The sequence below is a fragment of the Ambystoma mexicanum genome, chromosome 9 (assembly GCF_040938575.1).
Source record: "Ambystoma mexicanum isolate Mex_15411 chromosome 9, UKY_AmexF1_1, whole genome shotgun sequence".
In the NCBI taxonomy this organism is placed as follows: domain Eukaryota; kingdom Metazoa; phylum Chordata; class Amphibia; order Caudata; family Ambystomatidae; genus Ambystoma; species Ambystoma mexicanum.
Genome location: NC_090931.1, coordinates 327741949 through 327756089, shown reverse-complemented (window position 1 = coordinate 327756089; position 14141 = coordinate 327741949). Strand labels below are relative to the sequence as shown.

General features: G+C 44.9%; 1 protein-coding gene across 3 annotated transcripts in view; it reads right to left on the bottom strand.

Moving 5' to 3' along the window:
* Positions 1 to 14141, bottom strand: part of LAT2 (linker for activation of T cells family member 2) — a 320642-nt gene that overhangs the window by 27519 nt on the left and 278982 nt on the right. For all 3 annotated transcript variants that reach the window (XM_069614739.1, XM_069614737.1, XM_069614738.1), the window contains 3 exons: positions 11827 to 11880; positions 8366 to 8431; positions 6789 to 6858 (listed from right to left, as the gene is read on the bottom strand). In XM_069614739.1, the coding sequence (XP_069470840.1) occupies positions 6797 to 6858; positions 8366 to 8431; positions 11827 to 11880 (182 nt within the window). In that variant the 3' untranslated portion in view covers positions 6789 to 6796. The remainder of the gene's footprint in view (positions 1 to 6788; positions 6859 to 8365; positions 8432 to 11826; positions 11881 to 14141) is intronic.

Here is a 14141-nt window from a genome sequence, read left to right as displayed (position 1 = left end):
CTGTGGCGATACCCCTTCGGACGGTTACGGCCAAGGTGGTTGCCAGGGCTCTCCTGGGCATTTTCACCCGTGTTGGATTCCCCAAGGAAGTTGTCTCTGACAGAGGATCCAACTTCATGTCGAGTTACATGAAAACCATGTGGAAAGAGTGCAGGGTAACCTACAAGTTCTCCACCTCTTACCACCCCCAGACCAATGGTCTGGTTGAGAGATTTAACAAAACTCTCAAGGGCATGCTAGGTGCTTTGGAAGAGCCCCTAAGGAGGAAATGGGATCTCCTCCTGCCATGCCTGCTGTTTGCTTACAGAGAGGTACCTCAAGAGGGTGTTGGTTTCAGCCCCTTTGAGTTACTCTTTGGACATCCCGTGAAGGGGCCCCTCGCCTTGATCCGAGAAGGCTGGGAAGCCACCCCTCCAGGTCCCGCCAAGCAAGTGGGGGACTACGTGTTAGGCCTCAGGCGGAGGATGACACAGATGATTGGTCAGGCAACAGCAAATCTCAAGGCCAGCCAGGAATTGAATAAGTACTGGCATGACCTTAAAGCCTCGCAAGTGGATTGGACTCTGGGACAGGAAATCCTTGTGACGGAGCCTACCAAGCCTAGGGCTTTGGCAGGAAAGTGGACTGGACCCTTCAGGATCATCTCCAAGATGGGCGAAGTCAACTATCTGGTTGACATGGGAGCCCCTGGGGTAGCTCCTCAGCTATTCCATGTCAACAGGCTCAAGCCTTTCCACAGGCGAGCGGAAGTCTCATGTCTCTTGCTAGCTTCTGGGCAAGAAGAGGATGAGAGTGAGCCCCTTCCTGATTTGCTGCATAGCAACCCTCAGGATGGCTCAGTGGAGGGAGTACAGCTCTCTCCAGATTTGACAACAGAGCAACAGAGGGCCTTTAGGGCTTTGCTCCAACAGTATGCCTCTCTGTTTTCACTGAAGCCAGGCCTTACACCGTGGTGTAAGCACGAAATTGACACTGGTGACAGTGTACCTGTCAAAAGCAGGTGCTACCGTATGTTAGATACCGTTAAGAACCACATCCAGGCTGAGGTCGCCAAGATGTTGGATCTGGGTGTTATTGAACCCTCAACCAGTCCCTGGTCCAGTCCAGTGGTCCTTGTCCCCAAGGCAAGTTCCCAGGCGGGTACCAAGGATTGGAGGTTCTGTGTGGACTACTGAGGAGTCAATGCCGTCACCAAAACTGACGCGCACCCATTACCCAGGGCTGATGAGCTCGTGGACACCATCGGTGCTGCCAAGTTTGTGAGCACCTTTGACCTCACTTCAGGCTATTGGCAAATAGCTCTGACGGACCATGCCAAGGAAAAGACGGCCTTCTCAACACCTGAGGGACTCTACCAGTTTAGGGTCATGCCTTTTGGGTTGAAGAATGCCCCTGCCACCTTCCAGAGATTGGTCAATCATGCGCTCAGTGGGCTGGAAGCCTTTTGTGTGGCTTACTTAGACGACATTGCCGTCTACAGTTCCACCTGGGAAGAGCATTTGACACATCTGGATAGGGTGTTGCAGGCCTTGAAAAGGGCTAACCTCACTATCAAGGCCACCAAGTGCCAGATAGCTCAGGGGAAAGTTACCTATCTTGGTCATGAGGTAGGAGGGGGTCAAATCCAACCTCTCGCCAGTAAAGTACAGGATGTACAGAACTGGGAGACTCCCACTACTCAAACCCAGGTGAGAGCCTTTTTGGGCCTCACTGGGTACTATCGCAATTTCATGGCAGACTATGGAACCATAGCTGCACCTCTGACCGCTCTAACGTCACCCAAGCAGCCTAGGAAGGTTAATTGGACCGAAGACTGTCAGAGGGCCTTTGATGGCTTGAAAGAAAGTCTGTGTAGGGCACCTGTGTTGAGTGCGCCTGACTACAGCCGACCCTTTATCGTCCAGACGGATGCCTGCGACACCGGAATTGGAGCTGTCTTGTCCCAGTTAGATGACAAAGGAAGAACACCCTATCATATTCATCAGTAGACAACTCAAGGGTAGAGAACTTAGGTGGGCTACTGTTGAAAAGGAGTGTTTTAGTATAGTTTGGAGCCTTAGGCGTTTTAGGCCCTACCTTACGGGGTCTACCTTCAAGGTCCAAACAGATCATAAGCCCCTGAAGTGGCTTATGCAGATGAAGGGTGAGAACCCGAAATTGCTCAGGTGGTCCATTAGCCTGCAAGGGCTAGACTTCACCATAGAGCACAGACCAGGGAAGAGTCACGATAATGCAGATGGCCTTTCCAGAAGGTATGTTGACCGTCTGGATGAGGGTGTCTATCCCGTGGGAGATTAGACACCCTCCACCTCAGTCTGGGGGGGCGACTGTGATGCTGGAAATGCATCTGAGGGACAGGGCCTCTGAATCCTTGTCCTTTTTCTGTTTCTACCGTGTGTTCTGTCATGTTTTCTGCCCAGGAGTCCATGTGGGACTCCTGGCAGTGCAGCTCTCTCTTTTGGTTTGGTGAACAGACCCATGGGATACCCTTATGGCACCCATGGGTAGGGGTACAACCCTGTGCCCCTAGTGTATGTTTTTGGGCACCTGTGGGTGGCCCACAGAGCAGGGTATGGGCTGGTGGCAGCTCCATGCTGAATCTGCCAGGTGCTCTGAGTGTCCTCCATTTTGGGACACCCAGGCCCTGCCATTGGGATCAGTTGATTCCTGATAGAAACAAGATGGCCCCTGTGGCCTCTTGCTTTCTATTGCCTGTTGTCTTGTTTTTCCCAAAGTCCTGGGAAGCCCTGACTCTGTCCCTTCCCCCTGACTGGCTGTTGGGTGGAAGTTCCATATATGGTGTTGTTGTGAAGGCCCAGCTAGACTGACTGGAGCCTTCCCATTGACTGTATGTTGTGGGTACCTCCTGTGGGTGGGACCTAGGTGAATGAAGTGGGTGACCAATATGCACTCCTTGTTGTGGTTGTCTGGTTTCTGGCATGTGAGACAAAGACTGAGACAGCCCTGCCCGGAACTGGCCTGAATGCAGTGTGTAGTGTTGAATGGCTGGGTACTTGTCCCAATCCACATTCCTTGTTGTGAGTGTCTGGAAGGGAGGAGTGTGGCCTGAATGCACTGTGTGCCTGATTGGCTGACTGACTGCATGAATGCCCTGCAGTATGATTGGCTGCTGAGTGTGTGCCAGCAGCGTGGATGAGAGAGAGGATAGTATATCTGGGGACCTCTCACCACTGGAAAAGAGTTCAGAGGGGACCTTTGGTTGAGAAGCGACCATTGTGCTCCTAAAGCAGACAGGGAGCTGAGTCTCCACTCTACGAGTAACTGGAACTGCTGATCCTCGACGTCCAGCTGGAAGAAGACTTGCTGTGGCATTTGCTTCGACCGATCCGAAGGCTGACGAGATCGTCGAGGGCTGACCCGAGAGAGGACCTGGTAAGGCGCCCTCTTCCCGTGCTCTGAGGGACCATCGAGCACCGCTCCATCTTCGCCGAAGCGCCCTGGAAGACAGATCCTCGAAAGGCTGTCGACCCGAGACGGGACCGCCGAGGAGATCGAAGTGAAGCACCCAGACATCGACGCCGTCGAAGTCCATTGCCGTCGACCAGGGTTCGCAGGTTTGTGGAACCGCTGGAGGCCCGTCGAAGTTGTGTTGCCCAGCCGTGGGAACCACTTGACGCCGTGCCGCCGACGACCGGAGCCGTCCGCTCCTTTGCCTAAGAACATTCAATCAAAGGACTCTCTCGACCGCTTCGTCGACCTCTTATCCTGCCGGAGAAAGTTGAGGACGACCAACGTGCCGAGGAGAAACCTGCCGGTGGGTTTCCCGCCACCCGACGACCTCAAAGACTCGGACGACTCGACGCCCTTGCTGGGCTCCCGTCTCTACAATCTTTGCGGTCCAGAACTATTGTCATCGAGGTGCCCCGCACACCTCCGCCTTGCAGGACGCTGACGCCCCGATGCCGACGAGCACCGCTCGGACGAAGCTGCCGCCTCTTCGACATCGTTCTACCTCGTTTGTCGACGGACGTTCGACGCCCCGTGCCTCCCGCTTGAAAGGGAAGGCATTCAAGAAGGGCCGTCGATTCCCCGTCGCCGAACAGCGAGTCCCTCGACGTTTGTCGACGCCTTTTCGAGGAACTCGACTCCACCAGGTACATTGGGGGGGTAAAAACATTATAGGGGAAAATAAGACTTGCAGAGCAATATATGGACTGGGCTTGTGCTATATCTTTCTTTACAGGTTGCCCAGGTGGGGGGGATCTCCACACAGAACTGTGCCTAGTGGTAGGGGTCAGTATTCTGCCTATTGCTCAACCATCTTGTTTTCTCTCCTCTCTCTATTGCTGGTTTCACTCTATTGGTCTGTGTGATATTGTACAGTATTGTTCATGCACTTCAATGAGATCTAGGGTGGTACCACTTTAGAATTGTAAATATTTGTCATTGTAGATTTTGCCAGAGTACAAAGTGAGTTATCATGATAAGTGTACATAACCTTAACTTTTGATTATATAAAGACTGTGTTCTAACCAATACAGAGTGTGGATATTCCTTTGTGGGGGCTTGGGGATACACTGTACTTAAGAACCAGCCTGCATCACCTCCTGAGAAGCTAGGCCTTGATTGCTCGACCATTGCTACCGAATAGAGAATCTTGGCTGGGGTCTCCTGTGCCTCCCCTCCACCGTTAGGGAGCGGAAGTACAGACACCCCCCACCGGTCGTTGAGATCCGTTCTCTCACACACATGTATGACTATATCGATACTGTGGGATTTTCAAGCCTGAATAACTAGAATTTGTCAGATCTGGTTTCAGAATTATTGCAATATGCACCAATTCTGAGTAAATTCTGTTTACTTCACTTTAAACAATTGTATAGCACATCCATGGACCCATGGGCATTAGGGCGCTGACAAAAACAAAAAGCAAGGCAAAGATCCTAGAGTAGGACCAAAGAGAAATTCAAGAAGTCGAGCATAGTCTGGGATGATTTCCTAAATAACCAGGTTTTCAGTTTTTTTATTTAAACACTCGAGATTAGGCTGAGCTCTCAGATCCAGGGGGAGATTATTCCATGCCATAGGGGAGGCAAGATGAGTCTCCTTTCTCAGCCCTTCTGGTCCTGCTTCTGGGGATACTCTGGAGTCTCGAAGTGCAAGATCTCAATGCGCAACCTTGATTTTTTGATATTTTTTGATTAATGGGTTCTGGGAGTCATATTAGGTATGAGACAGAAGGCCCCAATGGTTACTGTGGCTCCCACAAAGACACTTACGGGGTCATCACGAGTTTGGCAGTAACCCTTAAATGCGGTGGTAACGCTATTACTGCTGCATTTAAGGGTCTGCCAAATTACGGGTTTGGCTGCATTTACCCCCAGCTCTGAGCTGGGGGGAAATCCGCCAGGAATATGCTGATTTTCAGCTCTATTACAGAGCGGTAATACCAACAATGGTAATCGCCCCAAAAAATCCCTGTTTGGTCCAATGAGGAACTCCCGAATGGGCCCAATGGGGAATGGGGGAATTACTGTTCTGCCAAACACGTGATCTGGCGGTAATAGCGCCGGGGTTTGACGATAGCGCTATTAGCATGGGTGGTATCCCGGTGGGAAAACCACCGGGATACCACCCAACTCGCGATGAGGCCCTTAGCCATTAATGTATTGTGTCCCGCCCTTATGGACTTAGGGGCTGACAAATTGAATAGATGTTTAGATTGTTTCGAGCATATTAATCTTGCACAGTTGTGGGTGTGTATCTTGTGTGTATCTTATCTTGTGTATCTTTGTATAAATCCAAATGACATTTCTTTATTAAATGCAATTTTAGATTTTTTAACTATTGTATTGACAGATTTTTTAAGTTCTGTATTGTGTATGCTCATTTTAAACTGCTCTGTTAGATTGTGCCTGAATTGTTTTGTATAATTTGTGACTTTTTCTTTGATTTGTTTTATTTGCTAAATGGGTGAAGGGTTCTGTTGTGTAACCAAAACACAATAAAATAAATTGTACATGTGAACACTAATAATGTGCTCCTATGACACAGGCACCTAATACACACGTGCTTAATGCACATACTCCTACAACACATGTTATTTTGGCATATGCACTAGCGATACACGCTGTAATGCAGCATGCGCTTAGGCCACACAATATGTTTTTAGATTTATGAATGAGTTTAATGTTACGGTATTTCTAATGTTTGTAGACGTTTAAGTTTTTGTTGGTTTAAAGGTAACTTTTGTAGGTATCCAGTCATTTTATTGCAAACATTACAGAGTGGTACATAACAGAGCAGACACCAACACTGAAAATAAATATATAAAGGGAAGTGGGGTAAGGGGTTAAAATGGGTCAGGAGGGGATTAGGGTGGTGTTATAAGGGTAGAAAATGAGGGACATGGCAGGAGGAAACCCCCATAGTAAAATAAACATATGATGAAATATACCACTCTAATTGTGGTCGGTAACATCACATATAAATAGCCCTTTTGTTAAAAAAAAAGTCAAATATATATTTATATATGCACACAAGCACTTTCTGCTCTTTAATAATGCACCAATTTCACAACCTTGATCAGGGGTTTTATGTGTTCCTTGTGTTCCATTATCTTTGGAACACATGTTTTGTATTTCAGTTTTACTCTTGCGTAGAGTTGCTGGAGAAGTAAAACAAATGCAAATGAAGTAGCATGCTTTACAGTTCCTGGAATCGTTTTTTTCCTTCTTGTTCTTCCTAGAGTACAGTTTAGCAAGCAGAAACATGAACCAGAGAAGTGCAGACTGAGTAGCTTGGTTAAGTTAAAGATTTGGTTTTACCTTGTTTTTCATCTTCTGGGGAGTGTGGCATTCACATAATCTGGGTCAGTATATTCGTCCTCTGAGGTTCCTGAAATTGAAATTATTGATCATGTTAACCGCAGTGGAATCAAAATGAATTAGTTATTTCTTGCTATTGCGTGGGAGATTAAATAAAAAATGGTACATAATTCAATGTTTAAAGTCCAGCTTCCTTTCACCTGTGTTGCCATTAGGTTGTCAAAATGGAAACCATATAGCTTGACCAGAAGGAAATGCTAAATGATGTCTCTGTTGGGCATAGACATGGGTTAGCAAGTCAATTAGTGTAAACTAATTTAATTCAAATGATAGTTCACTGTTAAATACATTATTCTATTAAGTGTGCCTAAATAACAACATTGTTGTAGTGCTGGTTATCAATCTGACTGGCTTAGAAAATAACTGGTGCAGTGGTTGTTCAATTGTATATTTAACAAGTTTACATTTATTTCAACGAAACATACATTCGGATCCCAAAATGCATGTGTACCAGTTTAAATGGATAACATCAGCTTTAACAATTTGCTTCTTCAAAAAATGCATGTTGGAAGCAGTTGAAATGGGTTGTTAATGTGGCTTTGTTTGTGATAACCAAAAAGATCTAAAACCTTAGAATAGAGATGTGTGCCGACGCAGCACACCATAACATTATACGTTCTATTTCAAAGAATTGGGCTTGGACTTTTCACTTGGCGAAGGCAACAACTATTGGCCTCACTCAAGTGGCTGTTTATCACATGAAATGTTCTATTTGAATCAAAACACTAATGTGTTAATATCTTTTGATAAGAGCCTGCTATCTTTTGTTTTTTAAATAGTTTTCTCAGCAATTTTCAGAAGATCATCATGAGATGCTAAGATTTGCTAGGAAGTATGAGTTAAGTGATCTCCTGGGCTTAGTCCTAAGATTTCAACTTCGCCAATTATAATAGTGGTCCTACTATTCAAATTGATATGACCCAGCTCTTTTCGCCCCAGTGCAAGTCATATGGCAAACTATCAGAGAGGTCTGGCTAACGGCGCCTTGCAAATTCTTTAAAATCCTGCCAAACCTGCAGGCCCATTAACTTAGTTTACCTGCTGAACCAAAGAGAAATACATTCAACCCATGGTGACGGGTGCATACATTTTACCAGTGCTTTTTGTACAATCATAAATGTCACCATGAGCCCGCTTCGTGCTTGAGGCACTGCTGCCATCCAGAGGCCTGCCACACTCAACATGTTACTTGACATTTGCTGCAAACAAGGTTTGTTTGCAGTAAATGTCAAAGAATTTTCAAACATCTCTAAATGTCATTGTACAAAGTGTAAATGGCGTGCAACCTTTCATAAAACTACTTGACTATGCAAGTAGATTTTGCGAGGTCTGCTAATGCTGAAACCCGGTGGCCATGTTCTTGTTATTAAAGCCCTTAACATTCAATAAATACTTGTGCATAGTGTTTTCCTCATATAAAATAAATGCTTTCTTCTGTTCAATGGAAACTTGCATTAACAAAGAAGACTGGTTATGAAGGTGAGTCACTAGTCTCCTTTCTTGGCAATAGGCCTTACCAGAATTGTTTCTTGTGTTGTTCTTGAGCTGATAAATATTCTCATAGTCTGCTGTTTCATCGGCTTCTAAAAGAGATTGACAATAGGAATGGTGTCAGTATTGAGTTCATTTTTAAAGGAGAGGCCTGGCTCCTAGAAGGAAAATTGGTATTTTCACAATGTTTTGCTCTAGGCGTTGACACCCTGTGGCTCTCCGAATGCTTTGGAGATATAACTCCCATGACCCCTCACCATTGACTATGCTGACTAGGGATAATGGCCGCTGTAGTCCAAAACCTCTGGGGAGCCAAATATTGTAGACTCCTGCTCTAGGTTAATGTGGAAACTTTATCATTGGCGGGGTGAATGGGTATTTCATATGCAGATGTCTTGCTCATAGAGGGGCGGGGGGTGAACATTAAAAATTCATTTCAGAATGCTTTGTAAATGTGCTTGTATCAATGCCGATTATAACATCTTTTTAGCTTGCTAATCTTGTGGTGTTTGCCACTCACAATATAAGCAATTATCTGGCATTAGAGACACAAGGAAATCTTTAATTAGTTCATGCTGTTTTTGATGTCCCAGGTTACTGTTCAGGCACTGAGTCAGGCCTTCTATCCTCGAAGTATAATTATGCCATCATTATTGGTGTAAACAGTCTGTGTTCACTCTCCTGCTCGTCTCTTTTGGCTCAAGGAAGAAGCTGTAGCACATGAACCGTTTGAGGAATACTATATGGCACATCAGCCAAGTGTTGGTTGAAGATGGTCCCTGCTGTCAACACCCAGATAAAATTGAAGGGCTTCCGAAAGACCAGGCAGGTTATGCACTGAAATCAATTTGTATCTTACATTGACGGGAACCTCATCAAGGTGGCTAAGGAGGTAAAGACCCTTGGTTTCTACCTTAATCCTACCCTTTCCTTCGACAAACAAGGGAAATCAATGGCCTGCGCCGCTGCCTACCCTTGTAAGCTCATTAGGACCGGCAAACCTTTCTTGTCGAATGATAACTGCATGATCCTGGCCAGAACCCTTATACTCTCTAGGCTAGATTTTTGCAATGCCCTCTACCTCGATGCCAATAAAGCCATTATTCAGAGGATACAAATCCTCCAAAACAACGCCTTAAGAGCTGCACTTGGTGTGACCAGAAGATCACATACCTCAGCGACCAGGCGCCAAAACAACTGGCTATCGACCCATAATAAAATCCTTCTAAAAACTGCATCCCTCACCCACAAGGCACTAAACAATGCTGTCCCCAGCTATCTGGGTAGACTACATAGAACATCCACCGGACCTATGAGACTTGGCAATGCCAACTGCCTCATCATATCCAGATTTAGGCTTGCTAAGGCTGGTGGCTGTAGCTTTCCCATGAAAGCAGCCAAACTTTGGAACTCCCTGCCACACCCTCTTAGAGAAGATCAACCTTACCCGAATTTTAGACGCAACTTCATTAACTTGCTCAAAGCCACAGATCTTTAGGTTTGATTGCTGTACTACTTATACCTCAGTGATGTATCTGTTTATCCCCTCAAAGTATCTCTCGATACATGCCTGCTGTATTTATGGATCTTTCCTGCTCATAACCTGTATATATGTTTTATTCTTGCCTATATCCTGCAACTCTGTAACTTAAGCCTTGCACCTGCTTAATGCTGTGCCCCGATACCTCCAGGTCTGGTGTGCATTAGAAATGAATAAACAAAGTTAAGCCCATATCTATACATAACCTAAAATGCCACTCTCTACCTCCTCTAGAAATGGGCCTGGGGGGGTTTTAGGCCTAATTGAGGGACCTCACAAGCACGTTGAGGGCCCAGTCCAAATTACCTAGTACACCTGCTGCTCCTTCTGTTCCCTAAAAATCCAATGTTCGAACAGCAGCAGTGAATTGTTTCAGGGGCTCTGTCAAAGTACTGGGGAGCAGCTGACATGCAGCATATGGTGGATTTGATATGATGCAGCATTTATAACGCGCCTACGCACAAGTGTTTCTAGGCACCAGGAAAGTTACTTGGGGAAGTTTGGGGTTAGTTTGTGGAAGCAAGCTACAGAATGGTCACCAACTCTCGTCTTTGCGAACAAGGTGTTGAAATGTCCATACCAAGATGGGAATTGAATGCATTGTACTGAAAACCAAAATAATCTTAGAGTAGCTGAGCAGATCACACTTAGTACTTCTGTGTAGCCAATAACCCTTTTCTGTACAGGGTTTTCCCACACTCCATGGTCTGTCATTGTGCAGTGTTAGGCAAACACGGTAAGAGGTGTATATTGCCTTGTAAACATGAGTAACCATAGAGTCGAACATGATGTGTGTAATGATCCCCCTATTTGGCAGTCTCCGCTGTGTCGACCTATAGCATCTCGAGGACCAATGTCAACTTGAGTTCTGTTCTTAGACGTTTTCTGAATCACATCGGATTAGGTTAAAGAATGCCCCAGAGACTAGGGCTTGGACTTCTGCCGTTTTGGAGAAGGGGGTAAAGACAAAATCTTTGAAAGATGAAATGTGCCCTGACTTACTTGCAATCTCCACCCACATCTCTGGTTTCTTTGTGGTACTCTTCTTTCCCTCCCGCTTTCTCTAACCCTCTACGGGTTAGAGAAAGGGGGTCCCTGGCTTTAGATGTGACAGTCCCTCGCCCTCTGCTCAGGGGCAACGCGTTAAGGTGTTAAGCGCATTATGAATAACCAATTATAATTTATAATGATCTGGAATGCTGCTCTCTAGAGTATCTGTGAATTACAATATAGCATGCTACAAAATATCAAATCAAAGAAATGCATAGATTACTCTTGTAGATTCTGGGGTTCCAAACAAAACCAAATGTAAAGTTAGGCAAAAAGGTTAACTGGTAAACTCTACCGCTGCGCTGTCCCACTTATTTATTCAATAGTATTAAGAGCTAATGTTCTACCTCAAAAACCTCATGCCTGTTATGATGATTCCAAAATTATAAACGAAACCACCTGGAGTTAATGAGGGCAATCACGCAATTCTTATGAAGTGAATACAAAGAAAACCAAATGTAAATGCATCAATATGTGTCCAGACCATGTTTGCAAAGTCCCTTCATTCATCAGAGCTGGAGTATGAGCCAGGGCCTTTCGAGGAACCAAAGAAAGGGTTACCCATTCAACCTGACCCTAGTCTCTTAGCAATATTCGATGGACGAGTGTGTTTGTATTTAGATGTGCAGTGTACATACCCCCTCCCTCCCTCGCTTGCATGCATCATGCCAATTTTCTGTGGCGGTTTGGATCAATCTCCTACATTCATACTAAGGGTAGACTTGTTAATCATCTTATTCCTTGAACACTAAGTAGTACTTTTTCTTTTTATCCCCCACCCCCAACGTTTGAATGCCTCACCAGTCCTTTAAAATGTTGCACGGCTGAACGGGTTTGCGCACTGCCGCGTGTGTTTACTGAGCTACTGAGTGACTTAAGGAAACTAGTCTCACTTACCCGACTCACTGCCGTCTGTGATCACGACGTTTACATAGGATTGTCCATCGTGTTCTGAAAAGAGAAAAGGATGGACACCAGTTGAGCTGTGGCGGAAAAGATGGTCCAGGTGTCCAATGTTCTCCTTTGCAGCCTCACCAGCAGGCGAGCTGTAAGGAAGGTGGTTTGTCCAGAACACTGTTTGCACGATGGACAAACCTTTTTTTCAGGTGGAAGTGAGACTTGTACTTGGAAAAAGTCGTAGTTTATGCCAGTGTAAGTTGCAACCAAATATTGGATCCACATGCTGGCTTGCATTTGGCACCAGGTCACAATCATGGACGTCACCTTCTACACAAGTAGGGTGCCACTGGTCCTGCAAAACTGCTGGGTCCCAGCGTCCTGTCTAGGAATGGTGGTGGGTGGGCAGTTTATGAGAAATCAATACACGCCCCCAAAAGTAACTGTTCAGTGACCTTTCTGAAACGGTTTGGATGTTTTGGGTCTGCATGTTGGGCATAAGATGAGGCGGGAAAGTAAGCTATATGAGGAGTTATGAAGTAAAGAGAAAAACGTGGTAAAAAAAGGTTAAAAGGTTTAAGATTAACTTATTGTTTTTTGTGTTTTTTACATGGTAGGAAATATGTGGGGTATTGGGTGTAACTACACCTTTCGTCAGTCTGGTGTGAATTGCACTGATTTTGCAACAGTCGAAGTTATAACCAAATTCACTGGTAGGTTTTGTAACTCTGGTTTTCAATCAAATGTTACGATCAGTCTCTCACGCATGTCGTTAAGTCAGAAAGTTTTTTTTTTGTCTGAATTGGCCCTGACATTGAATGGGTATCAGGTAATATTATCCCCACCAATAATATCGCCATATATATGGTTGTGGGATAAGGCCATAGGTGATATTATTAGTGGGGATAATTTATGTGGTTATTGGGACCGGGGGTTGTAGGGGTGTCCCCCCGCAGGTTCCATGGCTTAATATCGCTGCAAAAATATGGCAATATTTTTGCGGGGATATATTAACACATGGAACCATTGAATGCATGTTGTTCAGACATTTTCTTGTACGTTTTTATTTTATTTATCTTTATCTTAAAAAGTGCAATTCTGACCCAGAGGAATTTGAGGCGATGAATGGATCAGCGTGTCATTGTCCAATATGATAAAAATCTGTCAAGTTACAGAAGATAACATTCCAAAAAACTGAGCAATAGCAATATGTTAGCAAAAGAATAACTTTTTCCGGGCTTTATGAAATAACATTGATTTTTTTATTTTCTTTATGTACAGGAGTGATAATGCTCTTTTGATCACAAAAGAACGTACAATAGATAAAAAAAAACGATTAAAAGACAAATGAAAGTGGGGCTAGAAATGTCAGGCCATCAAAGAACAAAACGAGGGCATAACATTGTTCACTACAAAATGTAGTGATGTTTAGGTGGAGAAGATCTTTCCTTTGTCTGCTTCTTATCCTGCCAGTTAACTGCAACCTATTGGCCATGTGTGTGTTGCCAACACCACAGTCTTGAAGGTAATGCAGAAGAACCTTAATCAGTGTGCATGTGAATGGGTAGCCAATGAAGTGAAATTAACATTGGTGGCATTTCGGTCAAGCTTTCTTGTGCCAGTGGTCATCTGGGCAGGAGAGAATGTATGGCATTCTTTAGAGGAGCAAAGGAAGAAGCAGGGAGTAGTATCAGAATGGCACTGCCACTCTCAAGCTTAGCGAGTACTAGAGCTTGAAAAGCATGGAGGAAGTCTGTTGGAGATCTAAACATCTTGCTTTAAAAAATAAATTGAACAAAAGATTTTCTTGAACTATACAATATAACTGTTAACGTTAAGATCAGAATCCGGAAGAAGACCTTTAGATTTAGCAGAGGACAGGAGGGTTGGTGTGAAATCTTAAGAAGATATTACCCAATCTTAAATCCGGTGTCCCAGAGATGAAGAAAACAAGAATATTTATATTTTAATGAGATTGAATGTCCTCACTATTGCGAAAAACAAACATCAATAGCACAGAGACAGTTCCTCAAATGGACCATGTAAGCCATGGCAAAAACCCTGAGATATAGTTGTGTCCTCAGCAAATGGGTGAACAGAGAAGACTGAGCCAGGGGTCTGATAACCCTGAGTGGCCGTATAAATGAAATGATAAAATGGAGCCCCAGGCATTACCAAACGCACCTGGAGAGGACAGGACCTGGACAAACCAACCGACATCACTGCTCAATCTCTCAAATAGGAAGAGAGGCACTCCAGCCCCCTGTGGAGGGACAAGGTGTTATGGCCCCCCGTATACAGTTAACGGATATGTC